This window comes from Muscardinus avellanarius (assembly GCF_963383645.1).
Source record: "Muscardinus avellanarius genome assembly, chromosome: 14".
Taxonomy (NCBI): Eukaryota; Metazoa; Chordata; class Mammalia; order Rodentia; family Gliridae; genus Muscardinus; species Muscardinus avellanarius.
Window position 1 is genome coordinate 88,359,357 of NC_137800.1, and position 13,632 is coordinate 88,372,988.

Consider the following 13,632-nt stretch of genomic DNA (forward strand, 5'->3'; position numbering starts at 1 on the left):
TGTCTGGCTTCTGGGCCTGCCTCCCAGTCTAAGCACACCCACCTCGTACCAAGCCCCAAGAGGTGCTGGCGAGGGCCTGCCTCCAGGGCGCCCTGCCCAGACACGGGAGGCTCCGCGCGCACGTGCCCTGGGCCCTGCCGGCTCTCTCCCTCTGGCCGCCCTCATTCCTCACAGGTGACTAACTCCCGGAGCCACTCTTTTCTCCACTTGATTATTTTTTTTTTAAAGATCCAACACATACCCATTAACAAACAGCAGCTCTCACGGGGCGGTGATGGGAAGTTCGGGGATTTCCCCTGCCCCGGTGCTCATCTGATGGCAGCCGTGGGTAGGGCTGTCCTGTGCTTTTTTTTTTAACTAGTAATTGAACCCAGGGGCTTTCTACCTCTGAGGTACACCCTCAGCCCTATTTTTCTTTTCTTTTTTCTTTTCTTTCTTTCTTTCTTTTTTCCTTTTTTTCTTTCTTCCTTTCTTTTTGTGGTGGTACTAGAGGATGAACTCAAGGCATTCTACCTCTGAGCTGGAATTACAAGCAGGTGCCACTACACCCATCTTAGTCCTGAATATTTTTTTAAAACCCCCCTAGCAAAGTCTGGCATGGTAGTGCTAGCCTTAATCCCAGTACTTGGGAGGCTGAGACAGGAAGATCACAGATTTGAGGCCAGCTTCAACAACTTAGCAAGACCTTCAACGATTTAGTAAGATCCTGTTTCAAAATAAAAAATTGGCCAGGCATGGTGGCACACGTTTGTAATCTCATTACTTGGGAGGCTGAGACAGAAGGATCACAGGTTTGTGGCCAGTCTTAGCTACTTAGGTCTTCCTCAACTTAGTGAGACCCTGTTACAAAATAAAAGAATAAAATAAGTCTAGGTATATAGCTCGGATGTAGAATGCCCCTGAATTCCATCCCTAGTGCCACAATAAATAAATAAATTAATTAATTAATTTAATTAAATAAAAACAGAAAAGGCTGAGTGTATAGCTCAGGGATAGAATTCCCCTGGGTTTGCCGGGCATGGTGGCGCACACTTGTAATCCCCGCACTTTGGAGGCGGAGGCAGGAGGATCACGCAGGTTCGAAGCCAGCTGCGCTGGCTTAAGAAACCCTGTTTCCAAATAAAAATACAAAAATGGGTCTGGGAGTGTAGCCCGGAAGTAGAAGGGCTTCCAGGAACCCCAGTACCACAAAAAAAAAAAAAAAAGAATTCCCCTGGGTTCAATTCCCAGGACCCCCCCCCAAATCTCTTAGAACTACCCTTCTGAGTTGAGCATGATGGCACACGCTTCTAATCCTAATACTTGAGAGGCTGAGGTAGGAGGATTGCAAGTTCAAGGACAACCTCAGCAAGTAGCGAGCCTCTCAGCAAACTAGTGAGACCCTGTTTCAAAATAAAAATAAAATAGGGCTGGGGATGCAGCTCAGAGGTAGAATTCCCCTGGGTTCAATCCCCAATATCCACTCCCAATCTCTTAGTGGGCTCTGTGAGAACTGCCCCACTGAGCTGGACCTGGTCAGCCCCCACTTCCCACACCTTCCACCCCCGTCCTCGCCCTCTGAGCAGGACTCGGAGTGCTGTGGCTGGCCCAAAGCCCAGGGGTGTGAGGCCCGGCATCAGAGCAGACACATCTTCAGGCTTGAATTCCGGAAGATGAAAACTTGGCAGGAGGGGCCCCTGTCCTCCATGCGATCCACACCTTTATTCTCATTCCCTCCTCATCTTCCCGAGGGCGTCAGCTGAGCGTCAATCAAGATCCCCGATGCCCACGCTTCATGGCTCTGCTTAGTGACAACTAATTCAGCCACCACCTCTATTGTCCTCTGGGGAGGTGCAGACAGGTGATTAACTCTCTAAGAACCAAAATATTTTCCCCTTCTCTATTCTGTGGAGCCAACGCCAGGGAGACCAACACTCATTGTCAGCTCAATTACGCGCACCTATTAAATAGTCATTCTCAGCTGGGTGCCATGGCGCATGCCTGTAATCCCAGTACTTGGGAGGCTGAGACAGGAGGATACCAGGATCATGGCCAGCAGTGCACAGAAACTTAGGGAGACCCCTTTCAAAATAAAATAGCTCAGAGGTAGAATGCCTCAGGGTTCAATGCCCAGCACCACAAAATTAAAAATCTAAGCTAAGCGTGATGGCGCACACTTGTAATCCCAGTATTTGGGAGGCTGAGACAGGAGGATCACAGATTCATGGCCAGGCTCAGCTATTTAGGGAGGCCCTCTGCAGCTTGGTAAGAACCTGTTTCAAAATAAAGGATAAAAAAAAAAAAAATAGCACAGAGGTACAATGCCCCTGGCTACCACAAAAAAAAAAGTGTTTTTTTTTTTTTTTTTTTAATTAAAAAGGGCTGGGGGTGTAACTCAGAGGCTGGTCACTCCTGGGTTCAGAGTGTGCTCACCAGGGCCAGGGAGAGCCTGATTCAGGGAGGCTCCGAACCCAGAAGGCCCAAGAAAAACACCTGCGAGGAGGCCCTAGGCTGCCCTCTGGTGACAGAGAGGAAAACAAGCGCAACACAGTAACAGCTCCGCCTAGGTGGGAGGTGATGAAGGTATCCTTTAGAGTTGCATTCCCAAGTAGTAAGCCTCTGCCGGGAGAGAAGTGAGAGGCCTCACAGAGGGGAAGGCTAGGGGGTGGGAGTTCCCTACCTTTTTGGATTTCAGGGTGGATTCGGTTACTTTGACAAGTTTTTAGAACCAATGCTGGGCATCTAGGGGGCACTTAATTAAAGATAAGAACTGTGGGGTCAGGGGGGAGGCTGAGACAGGGGGATCCTGCAGGTTCGAGGCCAGCCTCAGCTACTTAGTGAGGCTCTCAGCAACTTAGTGAGACCCTGTTTCCAAATAAAATATAAAATGGGTCTGGGAGTATAGCCCGGAGGTAGAAAGCCTCTGGGTTCCACCCCCAGTACCACCAAAAATAAAAGAATAAAGTATAAAATAGGCCTGGGAGTATAGCCTGGAGGTAGAAAAGTCCAAGGAGGGTTGCATGGTAAAATAGATTAAGTTTATACCAAGCAAGTCTTCAGTTAGATAAACTTGAAATATTAAATTGGCAGAGGACTCAGACTTTCCTTCTGGGCTCCTCAGGTGCACCCCTCTTCGGCTTTTTCTTGTCATTTTTACAACAACTAAATTTAACTTTTTTTTTTTTTTTTTTTTTTGCGGGTCTGGGGATGGAGCCCAGGGGCATTCTACCTCTAAGCTACACCCCAGTCCCATTTCTTATTTTTATTTTGAAACAGGGTCTCACAGAGTTACAAAGAGCCTCACTAAGTAGTAACTGAGGCTGTCTGGGAACCGCGATCCTCCTGAATGCTAGGATTACAAGCGTGCGCCACCACAATGGGCTCAAAATTAACTCTTTGTTTTTGATTGAACCCAAAGAATTCTACCTCTGAGCTATACCTCCAGCCCTTATACTTTATTTTGTAATGGGTTTATTTCTTTATTTATTTATTTGTATTGAGTGAACCCAGGGGCATTTTATCTCCAACCTATACCCCCAGCCCTCTTTTTATTATTATTTATTTAGAAACTATCTTGCCAGGCATGGTAGTCCATGCCTGGAATCCCAGTACTTGGGAAGCTGAGACAAGAGGATCGCGGTTTTGAGGCCAGCCTCAGCAAGTAATGAGACTCTCACCAACCTAGCGAGACCCTGTTTCCAAATAAGAAATAAAAACTGGGCTGGGGGGTGTAGCTTGAAGGTAGAATGCCTCTATGTTCAAACCCCAGTAGCACACGTGCGTGTGCACATAAACACACACACATACACACACACACACACACACACACACACACACACACACACACAAGAGGGTCTCACTAAGTTGCTGAGGGCCTCGCTAATTTGCTAAGCCTGGAACTGAACCTGAGACCTTTCTATCTCAGCTTCCCAAGTACTAGGATTGCAGGCATGTACCACCCTGCCCAGCTTTTATATTTTTTTTGTTGCATAGTCTCACAAGCTACTGAGGGTCTCACTAAATTGAGCCTGGCCTCAAACCTATAATCCTCCTGTCTTGTCTTAGGCTCCCAAGTACTGGGATTAAAGGCATGTGCCACAGTGCCCAGTTTTCTGTGTCTGTCTGTCTGTCTCTATCAGTGTGTGGTACTGGGATTAAACCCCGGGGCATTCCACCTCCGAGCTACACCCCCAGCTCTTTTTTCTTTTTCTTTTTGAAACAGGGTCTTGCTAAGTTGCTGAAGGTCTCACTCAATTGCTGAGGCTGGCCTAAGACCTCCCATCCTCCTGTCTCAGCCTCCCAAATACTGGGACTATGGGCGGGCGGGTATGCACCACCACGCCCGGCTTCTAATTTAACTTTTCTCAAATCTTATTGCCATGATTGACGTGTTTGTTTCCTCCCTAGACACAGAGCTCCTTGAGGGCAGGGAGGGCTGAAACTGCTTCCTGGGATTGTCACCGCCACCCCGCACCCCACACGCCAGAAGTTCAATAAAATGTGAACGTGTGGGCAAATAGAGAAACAAATGGGTGGTTTGGAGTTTCCTTGCCTGGAAATCTTCAAAGCCAGGCAGACAACCATCTGTTCTGTCTAGTCTGAAGACATGATTGGCCTGCCCAAAGGCGGAGGGCTGCGCCCTCTGCTGTCTCGGGGGAACTCAGCTTCTGTAATTAGATTAGACCAGGACACCGGTTCTGGGCTTTTTTTCTTTCATTAGCCAAGCATTTATTGACTATCTGCCACGTCCAAAGTACAGGGCTATTGTTCCATAAATCTGCGCTCTCATTCTATTATTAATTCCATGACCTCATGTTGACAGCGCTGTGACTGCTGTCCCCGCCGCAGCCGCTCCTGGGCGAGGCCGCCAGGCGGGCGGAGAGGCATTGTCTGTCCCAGAGGAGAGGCCGGCACAAGGGCTCTCCTGTGCTAACAGGATCCGCAGCGACCCGTCCCGCTCGCCTCTGTGCCTACCCACTGCCTGCCGATAGGCATTCAAGCCCCCAGGCGCCTCGCCCTGCCCACCCTCCCGCCCTCTCACCCACCTGCTGCAGCCAACTGAGAATAGGTTTGGAGCCAGGCAGCCCTGCCCCGGTCTTGACTTTGGCCCTTGTGATAGGTCTTGGACAGCTGAGTTACCTTGCCCAGCACTTGGCATAGTGTGTGTGTGTGTGTGTGTGTGTGTGTGTGTGTGTGTGTGTGTGTGTTACTGAAGATCAAACCTAGAAGCATTCTACCTCTGACCTGCACCCCCCAGCCCAATTTTATTTTTTATTTGGAAACAGGTCTCAGCCCAGTGGGATGGCACACACCTGTAATCCCAGGACTTGGGAGGCTGAGATAGGAGGATCACAGGTTTGGAAACCAGCCTCAGCAACTTACTGAGGCTCATTTAGCAAGAGCCTGTTTCAAAATTAAAAAAAAAAATTAAATATAGGACTGGTATTGTGGCTCAGGGGTAGAATACTCCTGGGTGCCCCCAACCCCCCCCCCCACACACACACACGCTAAATTGTTGAGGCTGATCTCCAACACCTTATCCTCTAGTCTCAGACTCCCATAGTACTGGGATTGGGATTACAGGTGTGTACTGCCACACACACTTCCTCCTCCTCCTCCTCCTCCTCCTCCAGACAAGGTCTCACTATGTTGTTCAAGCTGGCCTCAAATTCAACATCCTCCTATATCAGCCTCTGGGATGGCCAGGATTACAGGTTTATGCCACTGCCCCCAGTTTTATCATTGTTCCCTATTCTGTGAAATGGGGCTAATAATTTGTAATGAACCTCTTCTGGGCCAGGAATTAGGAGAGAAGTACAGGATATAAAGACAGACAAGGCCCTGTTCCAGCTCCCAGGAAGCTCATACTTCTTAAGGAGAGAAACACAGCCGGGTGTGGTGACATAACGCTTGTAATCCCAGCATTTGGGAGGCTGAGACCCGAGGATCACGGTTCGCGGACAGCCTCGGCTACTTAGTGAGGCCCACTGCAACTCAGTGAGACCCGGTTTCAAAATAAAGAATAAAAAATAGAGTAGGGGGTGTAGCTCGTAGGTCAAATGCCCCTGAGTTTCATCCCCGGCCCCGCAAAAAAAAAAAAAAAAAAAAAAGTAAGGAAGCCTGATGTCAAGAGCCCCAGTCTGTGGGGCAGGGGCGTATCTCAGTGGCAGAGTTGCTTTCCTTGGGTGTGTGAGGCCCTGGATTCAATTCCTGGCACCAGAAAAAGAGCTAGCACAAAAAATAAACAGGATTTTTTAAACAGTCCCTAGCTGTTTACTTGGCCATGCCAGGGGCTCCGTTTTTTCCTTCCGTTCCTCTCTCCTTTAAGATTTCTTTTCTGTTTCCTTCCTTTCCCAATTAATTGCATCTAGCTGGCCTCAAATTCAACATCCTCCTATATCAGCCTCTGGGATGGCTAGGATTACAGGTTTATGCCTGGTGGAGCACACTTGTAATCCCAGCATTTGGGAGGCTGAGACAGGAGGATCACGGTTCACAGACAGCCTCAGATACTTTGTGAGGCCCTGTTTCAAAATAAAGAATAAAAACAAAAAATAGAGCTGGGGTGTAGCTCAGAGGTAGAATGCCCATGGGTTCCATCCCCAGTGCCGAAAAAATAAAAAATTAAACTTCCTGAGACTTGAAACTATACTTTTTTTTTTTTTTTTTTTTTTTTTTTTGCGGGTCTGGGGATGGAACCCAGGGGCATTTGACCTCCGAGCTACACCCCCTGCCCTATTTTTTATTCTTTATTTTGAAACCGGGTCTCACTGAGTTGCAGAGGGCCTCACTAAGTAGCTGAGGCTGTCTGCGAACCGCGATCCTCCAGGTCTCAGCCTCCCGAATGCTGGGATTACAAGCGTGCGCCACTACGCCCGGCTGAAACTATACATTTTTATTCTTTATATTCTTCTCTTCTCCCAGGGCTCCCAGCTTTGATGGACACATAAAGGATATAAGATGATGGCTGAGTGAATACATGAATCTAATCTATTTTGGTGCCTGTTAAGTTCTACTAGCCCCACCGCTCTTATGTGTTCTTAGGTTATTCCTAAACTGGGTGTGGTCGTGCATTCTTGTCATCCTAGTACTTGGGAGGCTGAGACAGGAGGATCACAGGTTTAAGGCCAGCCTCAGCAGCTTAGCAAGTTCCTTAGTAAATTAGGAAGACCCTGTTTCAAAGTAAAAAAATAAAAAGGGCTGGGGGTTCAGCTCAGAGGAATAATGCCCCTAACTTCCATCCCCAGTATTAAATAAATGATTATTTCTAAACCCTACACTTAGTTTTTATTCCAGTTACCTGTAGGATTTTTGTTTGTTTTGTTTTTCTGGTACTGAGAATGGAACTCAGAATCGAGAGGTTGTCTACCTCCAGGCTACACCTCCAGCCTTGCTTTTATTTTTTTATTTGGAAACAGGAAGCCAGGCGTCGTGGCACATGCTCGTCATCTTAGTTCTTGGGAGGCTAAGACAGGAGGACAGCCTCAGCAAGTAGTGAGACTCATCAAACTAGTGAGATCCTGGCTCAAAAAAAAAAAAAAAAAAGGGCTGGGGGTATAGCTCAGAGGTAGAAAGCCCCTAGGTTTCATTCCCAGGCCCACACGTACATACACACAAATTGGAAACAGGGTCTCACTAAGTTGCCGAGAGCCTAATTTGCTGAGGCTGGCTTCAAATCTACGAACCTCCTGTCTCAGCCTCCCAAGTACTGGGATTACACATGTGCACTACCACACCTGGCTTCCCATATACTTTTATTTGTCAGCTCTCTGCTCAGACTCAGAGAGGGCACGATATTTGTTTTGGGAAGGGCCACACAAGTATCTGGAGATTTATTTCCTTAAAACTGTGTGCATGTCTGGGTGTGGTGGCGCACGCCCATCATCCCAGTTACTCGAGAAGCTGAGGCAGAGCGTGGTGGCGCACGCTTGTGATCCCAGCATTCGGGAGGCTGAGACCGGAGGATCACGGTTCGCAGCCAGCCTCAGCTACTTAGTGAGGCCCTCTGCAACTCAGTGAGACCCTGTTTCAGAATAAAGAATAAAAAAAAAGAATGCCCCTGGGTTCCACCTCCGGACCCGCAAAAATAAATAAATAAAAGTAAATAAAAAATAAATAAAAGAAGCTGAGGCAGGAGGATCTCAAGTTGGAGGCCAGCCTGGGCAACTTAAGCAAAACCATGTTTCCAAATTAAAAATGGAAAAAAAAAAAAAAGGTTTGGGATGTGGCTTGGAGGTAGAATGCCCTCCTCAGGACCAAAAAAATAAAATAAGTAATTAAGTAAATACATATAATAATTAAAGAAAAGGCCCAGAGATAAAGGGTTTCTGGGTTCAACCCTCAATACCAAACCAAACCAAACCCTGCCCATATCCCTGGGAAGTTTACATGTATATATAACCAGGGGTATAACCAGGGGTATATACAAACCATAAGCCATTAAAGACCTAACTCTGCCAGGCGTTTTGGCACACGCTTGTAATCCAGCATTCTGGAGGCTGAGACAGGAGGATCATAATTCACAGCCAGCCTCAGCTACCTAGTGAGGCCCTCCGCAACCTAGACCTTGTTTCAAAATAAAGAATAAAAAATCAGTCTGGGAGCGTAGCTTAGAGGTAAAATGTCCCTGAGTTCAATCCCCAGCACCATAAGAAAAAGAAAGAAAGAAAGAAAGAAAGAAAGAAAGAAAGAAAGAAAGAAAGAAAGAGAAAGAAAGAAAGAAAGAAAGAAAGAGGCAGAAAGAAAGAAAGAAGAAAGACCTAACTCTTCTCACCGTCCTTGTTGTGTCTAACAGATACATTTCCTGCCCTCCCTCAGCTAAGTCCCACACCCTCTTGCACAGCACATGGGCAAGACAGGAGCTCCTCTTTCTTCCAGACCTCTGAACATTTAGGACCATCAGAAGGGCATCTGAATATTCAAACCACGAGTCACTAGTAAAAGAAGCAGCTTGACTCAGAATTAAGAAAACATGGTTTTTATTTTCCTATTTCTTGGAAGCAACATCCTTGTCTTCTGATGGGTTCCAGCTGCAGGCCACCAGGGGGCAGCAGAGAGCACAGTGCTGCTGGCCTGAGATCCCAGGTGCAGAGGGATGGAGAAGAGGGAAGGGGATGGAGGAGAGGGATGTGGATGGAGGAGAGGGACGGGGATGGAGGAGAGGGACGTGGATGGAGGAGAGGGATGGGGATGGAGGAGAGGGACGTGGATGGAGAAGAGGGATGGGGATGGAGGAGAGGGACGGGGATGGAGGAGAGGGACGGGGATGGAGGAGAGGGACGTGGATGGAGGAGAGGGACGGGGATGGAGGAGAGGGATGAGGATGGAGAAGAGGGATGTGGATGGAGGAGAGGGATGTGGATGGAGGAGAGGGATGTGGATGGAGGAGAGGGACGTGGATGGAGGAGAGGGATGTGGATGGAGGAGAGGGACGTGGATGGAGGAGAGGGATGGGGATGGAGGAGAGGGACGTGGATGGAGAAGAGGGATGGGGATGGAGGAGAGGGACGGGGATGGAGGAGAGGGACGGGGATGGAGGAGAGGGACGTGGATGGAGGAGAGGGACGGGGATGGAGGAGAGGGATGAGGATGGAGAAGAGGGATGTGGATGGAGGAGAGGGATGTGGATGGAGGAGAGGGATGTGGATGGAGGAGAGGGATGGGGATGGAGGAGAGGGATGGGGATGGAGGAGAGGGACGGGGATGGAGAAGAGGGATGTAGGGCCGGCAGAGAACTGGGTGAGGTAGGAGTGTGTGTTTATGTTCTCAGAGAAAAAGAAAGGGAAAACGTGGAGGCTAAGTATGGAGCTCAAGAGGGCACACAAAATATCAAGGATATCTTCTGAGTTCAGGATAAAATTGAAAAGAATGATGAAGGGAATTCAAGAAGTCAGGCAAAACTGGGGAGAGTTTCAAGGGCAGCGGAGGGTAGAGGCGGCCTGGGTGCACTGCGCCCGTGGGCCCAAATCACCAGGGGAAACCGGTTATCTGTGCTCTTCCTGTGGAGGGTCAAGGTCCGGTTCCTCATGGGAGCCGTGGTCCATCTCGGGAGCAGGTGGCCAGGGGTTTACTGGGGGCTGGGGTCCTGCTGGCCAGGGGTCATCAGGCCGAGGAGGTTGAGGGGGGTCAGTGCTTGGAGGCTTAGGGGGCCAGACACCAGAGTCAGGCAGGTCTCTCCAGGGCCGGTTGGGGGCTGGAGGTGTAGGGTCATCAAAGAGAGGTGGTGCCCCTGGCCAGGGGTCACCGGGAATTGGGGGGCCTTGAGGCAGTGTTGCGGAGTTCTCTTCCTCTTGGGCCTCTGTAGGTGGGGGAGAAGGGTGGTCCCCGCTGCCTGAGATGCCTGTAGAGGAAGAAAGTAAGAGGTGGTGAGGGCCAGACCTACCCCCATCCCAGCGACGGACCCACTCTGGATGGACACAGTCTAAGCTGACCCACAGACCTCATAGAATCTCTCTTTCTCTCTTTTATTTTATTTTTATGTGTGTGTGGTACTGAGGATTGAACCCAGGGACATTCTACCTCTCAGCTATACCCCCAGCCCAATTTTCATTTTCATTTTGAAACATAAAATTTTCTAAGGTGATGAGAATCTCACTACTTTCTGAGGCTGTCCTTGAACCTGTGATCCCCCTGTCTCAGCCTCCCAAGTACTGGGATTATTTTATTTTATTTTATTTTATTTTTGGTGGTACTGGGGGTGGAACCCAGGGGCTTTCTACCTCCAGGCTATACTCCCAGCCCTATTTTATACTTTATTTGGAAACAGGGTCTCACTAAGTTGCTGAGAACCTCACTAAGTAGCTGAGGCTGGCTTCGAACCTGTGTGATCCTCCTGTCTCAGCCTCCCAAGAGCTGGGATTACAAGCGTGCGCCACCACACCTAGCTCTACTGGGATTAAAGCCCTGCACCCACTAATTCACGTGTGTGTGGGGAGGTGTTAGAAATTGAACCCAAGGAGCCGGGCGTGGTGGCACACGCTTGTAATCCCAGCATTCGGGAGGCTGAGACCTGGAGGATCACAGTTCGCGGACAGCCTCAGCTACTTAGTGAGGCCCTCTGCAACTCAGTGAGACCCGGTTTCAAAATAAAGAATAAAAAATAGGGCAGGGGGTGTAGCTCAGAGGTCAAATGCCCCTGGGTTCCATCCCCAGACCCGCAAAAAAAAAAAAAAAGAAATTGAACCCAAGGGTATTCTATCTCCAAGCTGCACCACCGGCCCTATTTTATTTTATTTCATTTTTAAATTTGGAAACAGAGTGGTTGAGAGCCTCGCTAAATTGCTGAGGCTGGTCTTGAGCCTGCGATCCTTCTGTCTCAGCCTCCCAAGTACTAGAATTACAGGCCTGTGCCACCACACCCAGCTTCAAAGTCACTCAAAGCACTCTCCATACATTTACCAAAGACCAAAACAATCTGAAAATGACATGAAAAATCTCACTGATCATTTGATGATCATTTGACCAATATTAAGTGCCTGGGATCCCCCAAATAAGCTCCATCTAACCCCAGTTGGAGGCCCCATTGGCATGGGCCCCAGGCTGATCTGCACCCTAAAGTGGTCCACACCTGGCCCTAGGTGGTACCCAAACCCCACCTTAAAATGTGCCCACCATCCTTAACACGAACCCCAGCTCTGACGAATACCATGCACACCGGAACTCTGCAATTACCACATTGGTTCAGGCTATACCTGAACCAACAAAGCAATTATTCTAAGTCAAAATGCCCCTGCCCGCTCTTCCTCTCCTGTAAGCCCCCAGTATCCCCTCCGCCCCCATGTCCACTGCCTCACCCTTTTTCTTCTTCGAGGGCCTTTTCCCTAAAGACGGGTCATTTTAACCATCCCGTGTCCATCAGTCATACCCCATATACTCCGGCTCACCTCCGGCACACAGGCAAAGGACCAGCATCCCCAGTAGCTTCCAGTTGACCATCATGGCTGTTTACTGGCCCCCAAAGATGGGGTGCTCTGAGTCTGGGTGCCTGGGAACCCTAAGAGGCTTTATAGGGTTGGAAGGAGAGGAGGCGGCCAGTCTATGGGGAGGGGCCAGCCCGGTGACACAGAAACCCATCAGAACCTAACTGGTCAGACCCGTTCGAAGGCCCTGGCCAACCTGTAGCCCGACAGTGGCGTCCCTCATTTGAATCCCCTGGCCCAGGACCCAGCCAGCCACTGGCTCTCCCCATCAGTGACCCAGACCCTGGGTCACCCCACCCTTGTTTTACCGCCCCCTCCATCCACACCCTGCAAAACCCAATGGCCATCTGTCATCCCATAATCACGGGACATCCGCCTTTCATCCCTGGTAGCTATTGAAGCCAAAGAATGGGAGTGAGCCCCGCGTGGGGAAGCCCCGTAATTACAGGGCCGGGAGGCAGGACGCGAGCTGAGGCAGGATGGGGGGCTTTGAAACCAGGGATACTGTGCACTAACACCCCCGCCCGGCCCCCTCGCCCTTCATTTTAGGGGATTTTTCCCCCCCACGGCTCCTCCAGGAACGGGCTTGCTGATACATAGGGGACCTCCCAAGTGGTGACATCAAGGAATTCCACCTGGAGCCACCTGAAGTGCCTAAAGAGGAAGGAGCCATAGGATATCCTGCTTCGGAGCCTCACTCCACTCTGAGCTGGTGGCATCAGTCCCAGCCCAGAGGCTGGGGACGCTGCTGTCCCTCCTGCAACCCCAGCCTCTTCCTCCTTCTCCCTTGGAAGCTCTTCTCTGCCCTGGGCCCTGCCCTGGGCCCGGGCTCCAGCTCTCAGTGCCCACCCTCAGCGTTTAGGTCTCAGCACACTTGTCTCTCAGAGATCCTCCTAAAACTTTCCCCTCTCTACCCAGAGGTCTATTAACCTCTCAGAAGTAGTGTCCAAGCCAGGTGTGGTGGCTCACTCTTGTAATCCCAGCATTCGGGAGGCTGAGACAGGAGGATCGATGTTCGCAGACAGCCTCAGCTACTTAGGCCCCTTGCAACTCAGTGAGACCCTGTTTTCAAATAAAAAATAAAAAATAGGGCTGGGGGAGTAGCTCGGAGGTAGAATGCCCCTGGATTCCATCCCCAAGGCTGCAAAAAAGCCAACAAAAACCCCACAAAAAACAGCTGGGCGTGGTGAGCATGGTGGCCCATGCCTGTAATTGCAGTACTTGGAGGCTGAGACAGGAGGATCCCAGGTTTGAAGCCAGCCTCAGCAATTCTACAAGACCCTCAATACTTAGTGAGACCCTATTTCAAAATAAAAAATAAGCCGGGTGTGGTGACACACACCTCTAATCCCAATACTCGGGAGAGAGGCTGAAACAGGAGGATCAGAGATTTGCAGCCAGCCTCTGCAACTTAGTGAGATGGATTCAAAATAAAAAACAGAGCCAGGCATGGTGGCATATGCTTGTTAATCCCAGCATTTGGGAGACAGAGATGGGAGGATCACGGTTCGCAGCCAGCCTCAGCTCCTTAGTGAGGCTCTCTGCAACTTAGTGAGACCCTGTTTCAAAATAAAGAATAAAAAATAGGACTGGGGGTGTAGCTCAGAAGTACCTGGGTTCCATCCCCAGTACCGCAAAATAAATAAATAAATAGTGCTGAAGGGTGTAGCTCAGATAGAAAGCCCCTACTAGGTTTCATCCCCAGTACCACGTGCACGCGCACACACACACACAC

General features: G+C 49.6%; 1 protein-coding gene across 1 annotated transcript; it reads right to left on the minus strand.

The window, feature by feature from the left end:
- Positions 1-9,962: 9,962 nt before the first annotated feature.
- Positions 9,963-11,916, minus strand: PSORS1C2 (psoriasis susceptibility 1 candidate 2; the record flags this gene model as incomplete). Its single annotated transcript, XM_080710150.1, has 2 exons — positions 9,963-10,318; positions 11,862-11,916. 2 exons carry the CDS (start codon positions 11,914-11,916, stop codon positions 9,963-9,965), a joined length of 411 nt encoding a protein of 136 aa, XP_080566276.1.
- Positions 11,917-13,632: the final 1,716 nt, after the last annotated feature.